The 13285-nt window shown below is 38.5% G+C and overlaps 1 protein-coding gene across 5 annotated transcripts in view; it reads left to right on the forward strand.

Annotated features, from left to right (window-relative positions):
• Positions 1–13285, forward strand: part of LOC132152689 (disco-interacting protein 2 homolog A-like) — a 120478-nt gene that overhangs the window by 84763 nt on the left and 22430 nt on the right. For 3 of the 5 annotated variants that reach the window (XM_059561498.1, XM_059561499.1, XM_059561501.1), the window contains exons 5-7: positions 3154–3399; positions 7081–7212; positions 11697–11816. In XM_059561498.1, coding sequence (XP_059417481.1) covers positions 3154–3399; positions 7081–7212; positions 11697–11816 — 498 coding nt within the window. The remainder of the gene's footprint in view (positions 1–3153; positions 3400–7080; positions 7213–11696; positions 11817–13285) is intronic. The other 2 variants (XM_059561502.1, XM_059561500.1) reach the window with 1 other exon arrangement.

Below are 13285 nucleotides of genomic sequence, written 5' to 3' on the forward strand. Positions count from 1 at the left end.
AGCCTTCTGCTGAAACATGTTCAGATTTACAGGTATTAGGATACATGCTGCTCCTGCAAGGTGAAGTAGAAAAAACCCTGTCGTAGATGGACACGTGGTGCTGGGGAGGAGGAGGGCTAAAGAAAGTAGGACAGAAATAAATAAGGTTGCGAATATACGAAAGAGAGATTAATTGACTTGAGTTGTGGGCTTGGAAAAATCAATCAGCAACTTGGAATTTTATGACTGATTTTTACTATAAGAAATTACTATTTTTAATAGTAATTTTCATTACTATTGGTTATTTACTGCTGTATCTGTGTTGGTGTTATTAAAACAAAAGTACTATATTTGGCCTTGACTTCTTTATGATTTCACATTATTACAACCTGTGGTCAGAGAAGCTCGTCTCCTCATATTTGTATAACGTCTTTGCTTTGTCCTTCAATTTGGATTACGTAAAGGTCTCTCCCTGTTCGTTTAGCATTAACGTGTTTCTGAGTCTGATACACTCTTCTGTCCTTCTTCGGTTAGAATGATGAAGTCAGTGGGATTAAAGGTTCACAGGCCTGTTCAGGGTCGCCCCCTGTGGGAATTGGTCATGGTCCGCTAATTCTTTTGTGCCCTGGACTAATGCACACCGCACACATAAAGTGGCTAAGTTGTCTGATTGCCCCGACAGAGATGATCTGATAACCCATCTGGCCTGTCAGAGACCCCTCTTACCCCATGCCCCATCACCTCTCACCTCATTCTTGACCCAAAAGGGTAAAAAATATGCCATTATTTACTTATTGATGACAGACGTAAATTACTTGTGCCCTATATAAGGCTTTTAAATAGCATATGCTTATGTTATAAAGTGCCATAAATACTAAGAAATACTACTAATCACAAATTTCACATCCATATAATCAAACATTTCCTCTTGCGATCAGTCATGTGACATGCGGGAACTAATGGCATTTGGTATCACTGACATCAAACCTCTATATTCTGTAGCAACAGAGCAGCTTTATAAGTGTGACTGATTTGATTGAACTTTTATCTGGATCTGACCAGCTTGAAAAATGCCGTCTGACCCACTTTCTTGGCAGTTTTTGATGTTATCTCTGATCTTATACTGCTGTGCATCCATTATCCTGTTAGCTTCTGATCTGTCGAGTCCTGGTGAAGCTGTGCTGTTTATCCTCTGGATGTGACCTCAGACTCTGTTCTGGTGGAGTGACTGATAGAGAAGTTTTAGAAGAATTATTTCTGATTTAAAGGTCAGGTTTTCAGTACAGCAGTTGTTAAAAGTCTTCATTCTGTCTTCTCTTGACTCACCTACTCATCCCATTTCATTTCTGCCTCATTCTTTCTCCTCGCTGTCATACTCAATTTCTCTCTCAAATCACTTCTCTTCTCCCATGACTCTGTTTCATGCCTATTGTCTCTGCCTCTCTCTTTCTATCTTGCTCGTTCTAAATCTGTGTCAAGGTTACTCTCGAAGTGCCTGAGGACATGAAGTGGGAATAGAATTACAACAGTTCTCAAAATAATGAGCCTAGTTTTTTTTTGCTAGCTGCTTATAAATTAGACATGCAGAAATTCTCAGAACAATTCTGATCACATCTAAACAAAAATTCCTAAATCTAAACAATAATCATGGTATAGTGAATAATATTAATTTCATTAAAAAAATGGTTTGCATGGTAGTGTGTTTTACTGAATATTAAGTACATTTTGTATATATTGATATTCATATTATTGAATATTGGTCTTGATCCAGCTTGTTCTCTAAATTAGCATCCTCATTAGTCATTTTAGTTTCACAATTTATACAAGTTTCTACTCAAACACATGCTAAGCTTCAGTTTAATTTGTAATTCAGGAGTTGTTGAGGGATCAGGACTGTTTATAACTAATAATAACAGGTATCAGGCAACATTCAGTGTAAGTAGATTATTATTTTATTAATTTCTTTCATAAGAATGCTGTTTTGAAGAGATACATTAGGATAATGCATGACTGTTTGTTGCTCAGTGTCTGTCTCCTAATTTGCTGGACACCCTCCATAGTAATTGCTCCCTGTGGTTAAGTAATTGCATAATTAATGTTAAATGAATCTGCTACCACCTACAGGCTTCTTGTCAGTCAATCTCGCTCTCCTTTGTCTTTTACGCTTTCCTTTTGTCCCTTCTTTTATCTGTTAAGCTGTTTGATGATGAAAAATACAATAAATATTGAAAAAGTAACTGCTGAAATTTTACAATTGTTCAATTTTACTCTATGTGTTTGGATGTTCTTTAAAAGAAAAAGTATTACATGCATATAAACTTCATTATGAACTCATGTTGTTTTGTTACAAACATGATTGACACCTTAAAGTGTGTGATTTGTTAACAGTACAACTTGTGGCCTGGTGGACAATATATATATATTATATATATTATTAATTAACTAGAAAAACACCAGCTCATTAGTGTTAATGACCTAATGATCATTAGAGTTTACTTTTCTGATGGAGTTAATTAATCATGAATTATCACTGTTGTTAGACTTTTTAAATCCCAGCAGAAGATGCCTTATGCATGATGAAGAACTGATGGTTTAGCTATATGACATATTTTATTCATTAATTGGCGGACATCTGTTATTTTCTATGGCATTACGTTTATAATGTACTTATAATAGGGAAAATGATGTGTGTTACCATAACTGCAGGCCTCATATACTTGGTCTCTGACCACATGAGCATTACATCATATGTATTTTCCAGCTTAACACCCGACAGTTCTCATCAAAGGGATATTTTAGTCTGGACTGAGAACAAACGCTTTTTGCTTTCTCTTCCGCAATGATCATATATTAGTCCTTCTGATGGTTATGATGGAAGCTGTGAATAGCTTAGATTTTTTTTTATAAAGACATTTTACTGTACAGTGGTTCCAAAAAGCTTCATTAAAAAATGAATATTGTTAGCTCTGAAGTGATAAAACAATAAATATGCTGTTCAAAATAATGATGGATGGAAATGAATGCGACATTGGTTATGAAAATGTTGATTGACTCACCAGTCACCAGCTGACTCAAAGATACTGAGCAAAAAAATCATCCAAAATTCAGCCAGTGCTGATACTGAAGTAAAAGGGTTCCACCTAACCATTAGTCCTCTTGTTCTTGACTTCCCAGACACCTCCTCTGCATCAGAAGACGAGGGCTCGCTGCGCCGGCAGGGACGCATCGCCTCCTCGTCTCCATACCAGGCGCACCCCAGTGTAGAGCACTGGTTTAACAGAGTCATCCAAGGCTCCTCCACCTCATCGTCCGCGTCCTCCACCTCCTCCCACCCTGGAGGAAGACCCCACCATGCCACGAACGCCACGTCTGCTTCAGCCGCAACCGTACTGGCCGACCTCATGGCTCAGACACAACTAGGTCAGTACTCACTAACCTCTCTTCATGTCTTCAGATCAGACCTACCCTCTGGCTTCAACCACTCTGTATTAAGATTTATGTGTCTTCTAAAACTCAGATGCAGGTTAGTGCCCTGCTGAGAAGAAAGAGCAAAATGTGTGCAGCTGAAAGACATAGTCCACCTAAAAATTTTTATTCTATCACATTTACTCACCCTCATGTTGTTCCAAAAGGAGATGTTTAGCAGAATGTTCTTTTCCATACAATGAAGTTGAATAGAGACTGGGCCTGTCAAACTCCAAAATAACAAAACAGCACTATAAAGTGCCCTGCATTTAAAGTCTGCCGAAGCCATACAGTAGCTTTGTGTGAGGAAAGATTTTAAGTTTAACTCTAAAGTTGACTATTTGTTCATGACATGCTTGCACCCTGATTATGTTTACAGCACATGGAGCACTTCACTACTCTGCTACTGCTCACGGCGATGATAAAATCATGGTTTTAATGTCATGGCTGCATGCTTGCATGGTGCATGGTTGCTTTTTCATTATTATTTTTTTATTTTTTTTTATCGCAATGCTGGCACATCTTTAGGGTCCTAGCCAATCTGTGCCAATAAAGCCAGCAGCATTGGCCTTGTTAGTTTGACAGGCAAACAAAAGATCTTAGCAGGTTCCAGTACTGCTGTAAAATAATCATTTTTGGCAAACTTTTGGCATATCATTCAAGGAATCATTCAAGGAATATCTCATGCAATACTCACCCTCATGTTGTTCCAAACTCTAAATATGACAAAAAACACCATGAATGTATCATAAAAGTAGTCCACACACCTGCCATATTTATACTTTAACTCAACACAGGGCTACAGTACATTTCAACAGTAAAAAAAAAACGATAATTCTAAAAATGCAATGGTAAAACCTGTTAATGTGTAAATTCCCTATATATACAGTGAAAATTTAACAATAAAATACTGTTAAATACTGTTACCATTTTTTTAGTGGGAAAGAACCATCAAGTGACAGTCCCAGAAAGACATGATGTGACTTTAGCCACTTGTCTTCGTAAGGTGTTTGCCAGAAAAAAAAGATTTAAGTGATTTAGTGTATTAACATTGTTTCACTTAATAAATATACCTTTTTTGACCTTAGATGTAAAATGCAGTTGTTAACTGTTGCTGTCATATTTTTCATGGTCATATATATAGAAAAAACAAATGAAAATTTTACATTTTTAATTTTGAAAAGTCTTTAGAAATCATTCAGTTGTTTTGTCTGAGGAACAGACTGGCCTCAACCTCAAACTTTCAAGATTGCAGAGATTGACAACTTTTATGGTGCTTTGTTGGTCACTTTTGGTCTTGACAGCCTCTAGTTGCTATTTGCTTTCAATGTATGTACAGGAACAGAATAAAGTCTTATTTTAGTCATATAAATTTTGAATGGCATGAGAGTGAGTAGCAAAACACCTCCAGAACACATTCACTTTACTGCTCCCCTCTTCACAGAGTTCTGCTTATAAACATTTGCATCCCCCTTATCTCTCCTTTTCTCTTATATCCTCCTCTTTTTTCATCCTCTTTTTCTGCTTTTCTGCCCTTGAAGGCCACTCTCATCTAGCTGGCCCTGGGTGCTGACTGTAAATAACCTCAGATTTATTGTCTGCAGACAAACCAGCTGTACAAGGGAGGATTAAATGCAAATCAGCTACTTGTTGGTTATTAGTGGGGAAATCACTTATATTTATATAACTATATATATATATAAAAGACTATAAAGCTCTTCTGTTGGCCGATTAGAATAAAATGGACAGTAAACATCCCATGGAATAAGGGAGAGAGATAACAAAGTGTTGCAAACTGGCTTAACTAAACATCGCACAGTGTAAAGTATCAAAGAAACGTAGCTAATCAGAACATATTTGATGTTGAATTCCATGCTTTATGTAAGCAAAATATGTTCATGTAGACCTATTTTGGACCATTGAGATTTTATGTCTGGCACATCCCGCACAGCTTCTTAAATATCAAACCCGATTCCAAAAAGAGTTGGGACACTGTCCAAATTGTGATTAAAAAAGGAATGGAGTAATTTACAAATCTCATAAACATATATTTTATTCACAATAGAATATAGATGACATATCAAATGTTGAAAGTGAGACATTTTGAAATGTCATGCCAAATATTGGCTCATTTTGGATTTCATGAGAGCTACACATTCCAAAAGGTTGGGACAGGTAGCAATAAGAGGCCGGAAAAGTTAAATGTACATTTAAGGAACAGCTGGAGGACCAATTTGCAACATGATTGGGTGTAAAAAGAGCCTCTGAGAGTGGCAGTGTCTCTCAGAAGTCAAGATGGGCAGAGGATCACCAATTCCCCCAATGCTGCGGCGAAAAATAGTGGAGCAATATCAGAAAGGAGTTTCTCAGAAAGAAAATTGCAAGTTATCATCATGTACAGTGCATAATATCATCCAAAGATTCAGAGAATCTGGAACAATCTTTGTGTGTAAGGGTCAAGGCCGGAAAACCATACTGGATGCCCGTGATCTTTGGGACCTTAGACTGTACTCCATCACATACAGGAATGCTACTGTAATGGAAATCACAACATGAGCTCAGGAAAACTTCCAGAAAACATTGTCGGTGAACACAATCCACCGTGCCATTCGCCGTTACTGGCTAAAATTCTATAGGTCAAAAAAGAAGCCATATCTGAACATGATCCAGAAGCGCAGGCGTTTTCTCTGGGCCAAGGCTCATTTAAAATGGACTGTGGCAAAGTGGAAAACTGTTCTGTGGTCAGACGAATCAAAATTTGAAGTTCTTTTTGGAAAACTGGGACGTCATGTCATCTGGACTGAAGAGGACAAGGACAACCCAAGTTGTTATCAGCGCTCAGTTCAGAAGTCTGCATCTCTGATGGTATGGGGTTGCATGAGGGCGTGTGGATTGGGCAGCTTACACATCTGGAAAGGCACCATCAATGCTGAAAGGTATATCCAAGTTCTAGAACAACATATGCTCCCATCCAGACGTTGTCTCTTTCAGGGAAAACCTTGCATTTTCCAACATGACAATGCAGACCACATACTGCATCAATTACAACATCATGGCTGTGTAGAAGAAGGATCCGGGTACTGAAATGGCCAGCCTTTAGTCCAGATCTTTCACTCATAGAAAACATTTGCCGCATCATAAAGAGGAAGATGCGACAAAGAAGAGCTAAGACAGTTGAGCAACTAGAAGCCTGTATTAGACAAGAATGGGACAACATTCCTATTCCTAAACTTGAGCAACTTGTCTCCTCAGTCCCCAGACGTTTGCAGACTGTTATAAAAAGAAGAGTGGATGCCACACAGTGGTAAACATGGCCTTGTCCCAACTTTTTTGAGATGTGTTGATGCCATGACATTTAAAATCAACTTATTTTTCCCTTAAAATTATACATGTTCTCAGTTTAAACATTTGATATGTCATCTATGTTGTATTCTGAATAAAATATTGAAATGTGAAACTTCCACATCATTGCATTCTATTTTAAATCACAATTTGTACAGTGTCCCAACTCTTTTGGAATCGGGTTTGTATATGATCAATATCATAATTTATCATGGGTTTTATCACAGAACAGCCCACCATGCATTACTGTACTTTGACCTCCACTCATCTTTGACCTTTGGCACCTCATGACAGACAACCACAGTGCACCCCCGGATGTGACAGGCCTGTCGGAGCGCTCGGTGCATGCGGAGCGTCCACAGGTGGCATCAATGCGAGGGCTTCCACGCAGATACACACACACCAGCATCATGGAGACTGCCGATGGTGAGTTCCCTAAAGCTTCAGCCTGCTGTCATGACGACAGCAGAGATTCTTCCTGTCACACATGCCTCTTTCCTGTGAGAAAGAGGAAATGTCATGCCATCTCTCCACAGAACTCTCAACTCTACTGCACCCAGAGGTTCAAATGGATTGATTTGAGTTTTTAAAAAATGTTTCACACTAAACAGTGTGTTTCCAGCTCTGCTTCAAAACTGAGTTGCCTCACATTCTACTGCCTACTTAAGGAGCATAGGAACAGCCACGGAACCTCATAAGGGATTGAGACTCGTCTCACACTTGATTCGATTACAGTCTAACAACTAATGATAATGTTGCAAATCTAAAAAATACTTAATACACAGAAATATAAAGTTGACTTGTCCTACTTTCTGGATCCTGTGAAGCTGGAGGCTTTGGATCAGAACTAAATAGATGGATTTACAGTTAGCTAAATATATAAAAAAAGAGTGGGATATTTTTTTCTTGGTTGTTTTTGTATGCTCCTGCTTGTTCAAGCCAGATAGCATCATCCCATCTGCATGCTCTTATTATTATAATTTTTTTTTTTGCAGGAATAGTTCACTAAAAATGTAAAATTCTGTCATCATGTACTCAGCTGCATTTCACTGCAAAATTCAATCTCATTTACACACATTCAAGCTTAGTGTGTGTTGATAATACACTTGAGAACCAATAAGGTTTTTTTGTTTTGTTTTTTTCGTGAATTTTTCTTCAAGCTGATTAGCAAATCTGATTAGCGGTTCTCGCATGTATTGTGAACACGCCAGGTTTGAATGCATCGAAGCGCAATTGTGTATTGAGACTTGATGAAAGGTAATGATTCGTGATTCAGTTCATCTGGAAGAGAAGACAACATTGCAGAAGACTTCAGCTGTGTGGTAGCACTTAAATTGAGTTAGGACAAGACAAAGGCAGTGGGCCAGATATGCGATTTGAAACTGGACCACAACAGCACATCACGTTTGAAAGTGAGTTCTGTAAGTAGTACGCCTATAGTATATTGTTGGTGTGAAAAAAGAGCTGCTTTTATCCTCCATGGTAATCAGTAATTTTATGCATTATAAAAACGTGCACTTAATTTGCTTGGAAAATACTTGTGAATGCAGCAGCCATGAAAAACTTAGGTTACAGTAGCCCATCCTAATAATTTGTCAATATAAAAAGTAATGCTCTTAACAGACCTGTGTTTTGTATCACTAGTCAAGTGTCAGTTCTCGTAGCATATAAGCCCTGCCCGCGTGAGGCAGGCCGCTTCTGGCTCGTGCTGTTCTGTAGTTTATTAAAAGTTGATTAATTCTGAACGTGTTGCGCCAAAATGCAACACTGCACTCCTTTGGCTCCGCAGCAACACGGGTGAAGCCGATTCGATGAATGGTTCTCGACATACAATACTAACAGACACACAGAGATTCCTGCCTTTATTAGAGAGAAGAATATGTTCAGCCACTCCCTCTGAAGCTTCGAATATTCAGTGTTGATTACTATCAAAGCTTCAAAGCTCAAAAATTGGTATCCGGACCAGCCCTAGTAGATGATGACTCATCAGTTTTCATTTTTAGGTGTACTGTCTCTTTAAGACATAGAGTTGTACATCTATACATCACATCAGGTTAAAGATTAACTTGCTTTCTTTGCTGTGGCATATTAGTTCTTTGAAGGACAAATATTTGGTTATGGTTAAACACAACAAAATAAAAAGCATGGAAAACTATCGGATTTTTTTTTTCCATAGCCATGCTCAATTAGAGTCACCTCAGCTCTGTAGAAGCAGCATGCCTTCATGAACACGTGTTTTTATACACAATTTCTCTTCTTTAGGCACTGACAGGGGAGATGGGGAGGACACGGATGGTATTTATACAGTTTATTTCAATCTGCCCATCCTCCTGGTGTCTCTGTGCATCTTTCCCAGCTGTGACCTCTGTCTGCCTAACTTGTCCACTACGTCATTTTTTAATATTACTATCATAAGAAAAATATTTCCTCCTAATATGTCTCTTTTTGTCTTTTTGATGTTGTTTAATTATTCTTAAAAAAGGTATTCTCACAGCATTTATAATAGGTTCTGCATTATGGAAAGATACAACACTATTGTCTAGAAATATCTAGGACTGAGAATGTTTTAGGTGTGTTTGTGTTGATCCATCTTTTGTGAAAAAGAAATTTTTTATGAATTTTTTTCAAATATATTCAAAACAAATATTCTCATTTAAATTTGTATTAAAAGCACTTAAGTATAACTTAAGCACATCTGACAAGCATTTATTGTACAATAAATATACATGGAAAATTATGTATTTAAATACATTCGTAAATACAATTTTGTAATGATGAAGTTACAATTCAGTACTTTTAAAATATATTTAGTTTCTCTGTGATATTTAATACTGAACACACTACAGTTAAAATGATAAACAAGCATCAAAATAAGTACAGCATGACAAATGATGAAACAGAATTATTTACATTTACTTTAATGCTTTTGATTTGACATTATTACAAAGTGGACTTTATAAAAGTGGACTTAAGTGTGTTATTACATATTACATACATTGCACTTAAGTACATTTAAGTTACTGTTTTCATTATGTTATATAATCTGCAAGTACAGTATTTACAAAAATATCATTTGGACTAAAAGTGAACATTCTGTACATTTAAGTGCACTTCTTTTTCAGAAGGGAGAGTTTGAATTTAAGTTAATGTGTGATGAGATAATTTGACAAATGGTTCTTGCTTTTAACATTTAGGTTATGCTATGCGTGATTTTTACCAGCGTTTCAGATCAAACGTCACTTTTTTTATATGATTTGTACTCTACAAAAGAGAATTTTAGTACAATACCATCATGGTTGAAAAGTGTTGCATAACAGCCACAGTATCATGGTATGCTAGTTAGATTATTTTGTTTAATAAGGTTAATGTGGCTTATGGACATTTATGAGGTAGGATTACAGTAGTTATGTTGTGGTGACCCTCACTTGAGAGGATTCATTCTTGTGTGTTTGGGGAGCTTTTACTGTAATTGGCTTCATCGTGCTCTGCGGTGAATTCTGGGTACTTGAGCACGATCTGTGAGTGTGAGATGCTGACAGAGACAGGGGGCAGACAGACAGCGGCTGAGGCTCAGGTGTCTCATGATAATGGAATGTCAGAGAACATCTCAGTCATGCATATATACACGACACAGCCATCTCTCTGTGGAATACACAGCCAGACATTTAACAGAGAAATGAAGAATAGATTCATCCTATGAAGATGATTGTTGTGTCTTGATGTTTGATTCTGTGACGTTTACCTCACTAGAAACATTTGATGGTTGATTATGTATTAAATGTTATAAACCAGCTAAGAATTGTTAATTAAAACTTTTTTTTTTTTTGTTAAATGTAACAAAATATATTCAGAGCTTGTGTTTCTGGGAAGAGTGGAACTAGGAGTGTAAATATTTGTTCTGATGGTAAATTAATTTGAATGCATTTCTTTGCTAAATGTGATCTAAATGTGATCCACCGTGTTGTTTGAAATTCAGTTTGATTATTTTGGTACAATTCATAATTATGCAGGATATTTATGACGGAACAATTTACACTACATTGGAGAATTGCTGAAAACAACCATGCGATCAGCAATAACCATTTTACACAATCACAGTAAATTAATTTTGTACAAAAAGTTTGCACATGATACATACTGTAATAGCGAACTGGGATTATTGATGTATTCTGTTATGAAAGATGCATCAGTTTTACTCCCCTAATGCTAGCATTAAAGACACCAAGACATCACTGTACAAAAATATGTATTATATATAGAAGTACGCTATATATAATAATTTTTTATTTATTCTAAAAAGACATTCTACTACATAGAACACAATTTTAATTGATCAGCCCTCCCCGCTAAATCTCCATCATATTGATGATTTATAATATTATTTAAAAATATATATATTTTTCTTTGTATTGCTCAGTCGCGGTTTGTAAAACCTTTGTAAAATGACCCTAGTGCTCATGTTATACTGTGAGATTGTTTAACATGTATTAACTTGTTCATTGCATCTTTTGTCCCAGTGTTTTATGTGAACAGAGTTTTACTCTATTTAAACTGTAATCCTAAAGCCTTCTGCAAAGCATATAGTGAATGATCAGACAGTCTTTCAGAAGAAAGCTCATGAATGGTTGATGAGATGGGTAGATGGGTAGCGGTTTGTTGCTAGGCAGCGTGAGTCCAGCTGCTTCAATCCGAGTCAAGGAGCCTTTAAAGCTTTGGGTCAGCATGCTCAGTACCATCTCAACCAACCCCATGGGTGTACAGCCTTACATTGACTGACAGGCTGTTGTGTGAAACTGTCCCCACCATCCTTTCACATTGACCTTTCCCTGCTTTTTTTATCTCATCCTCTCCATCTTTCTTTCTCTTTCTCTGTCTGTCTCATCTTCTCCTGACACTATCTCTGTCTAAAGGCGTTCCAGTCAACAGTCGAGTGTCCTCTAAGATTCAGCAGCTCCTAAACACTCTGAAAAGGCCAAAGAGACCCCCTTTACGAGAGTTCTTTGTTGATGACTTCGAGGAACTTTTGGATGGTAGGTTCATTTATCTAGAAATATCTAATTCAGTCATGAAACTCTAGATGGCAAGTTTAAATGTCTTGTACATGCAATCTGCTATCATTCACATAATTTACTACATACTCACATTGCACTTAAGCAACTTAAGCATTGCACAAAATTGCCTAAGCACTTTCTGTTGGGAGAATCCCCACCACCATTTTGATATGCGTTCCACTTCATCAAGGGGCCAAGGGAAGTTTATATTGACATACCCTCGACTCGTTGATTTTTACCAAAGGAGCAAGTCTTTTCTTTATATATACTTCATGCAGCTCTATATAACTCAATGCAGCATGATTGTGACGTACACATTTATTGTATTGATATTTGATCCATCTGTGTCATTTTATTTTATTCGGGAGCCCAAGCATACCTATAGGCATAAACAGTAGAGAGTTCAGCCTTTTCTGTGTTCTTGCATTATGGAGATAAACGCCTCAAGGTTACGTATGTAACCCTGGTTCCTTGAAGGAACGAGGCGCTGCGTCTAGCGCTTTGGGGAACGTCCCTGACGAGACCGACTCTGAATATCGTGTGCAATCCGTCCATCGGAAAGGCGTGACGTCACGGGCGGGGTGACGTAGCGACCAGGAAGCTATAAAAGCACGTGCCGTGCAGCTGGCCTCAGCTTCGAGTAGGGAAGCAAGCGCCGGCAGGGGTGCCGGGAGTATGGCTTTGCGACGCAGCGTCTCGTTCCTTCAAGGAACCAGGGTTACATACGTAACCTTGAGGCGTTCCTTTTCAGGAACTCGAGCTGCGTCTAGCGCTTTGGGGAACGATGTGCCAACGCTGCCAGACTTCCAAATCCCTGCCTAGTGTGTATCCGAAGAGCACAGCTAAGACGAGAGAACAGAAGAGCCCGGCGTGGCTCGCATGTCAAGATTGTAAAATCGGACAAATGTGGAGGGCGTGGACCACCCCACAGCGTTGCAGATGTCCAAGAGGGACACACCTGCTGAGAAGGCCTTGGAGGCCGCCATACCCCGAGTAGAGTGAGCCTTGGCCCCCAAAGGAGGGGGAAGACCAGAGGACTCATAGGAGACGTTGATAGCCTCGACTATCCAACGACTAAGGGTCTGCTTGGTGGCAGGAGAACCCTTGTTAGAAGGACCATAGCAAACAAGCAGTTGGTCGGATTTTCTCCACAGGGCAGCTCTGTGGACGTATGCGTCCAGTGCTCGCACTGGACACATACAGTTTAGCTTCTCTTGGTCTGGCTCCCGAAAGGGAGGAGGACAGAAGGCCTGCAGTACGATAGGTTGTGGTGTGACAGAGGGAACCTTCGGAAAATAACCCGCTCGAGGGTGTAAGAATGCTTTGGCCATACCAGGGGCAAAGTCTAGGTAGGTAGGGGCCACCGAGAGGGCCTGGAGATCTCCAACTCTCTTTAGAGAGGTGATTGCCAATAACAGGGCAGTTTTAATTGTTAGATGTCTGTCTGA

Source organism: Carassius carassius, chromosome 11, assembly GCF_963082965.1.
Source record: "Carassius carassius chromosome 11, fCarCar2.1, whole genome shotgun sequence".
Taxonomy (NCBI): domain Eukaryota; kingdom Metazoa; phylum Chordata; class Actinopteri; order Cypriniformes; family Cyprinidae; genus Carassius; species Carassius carassius.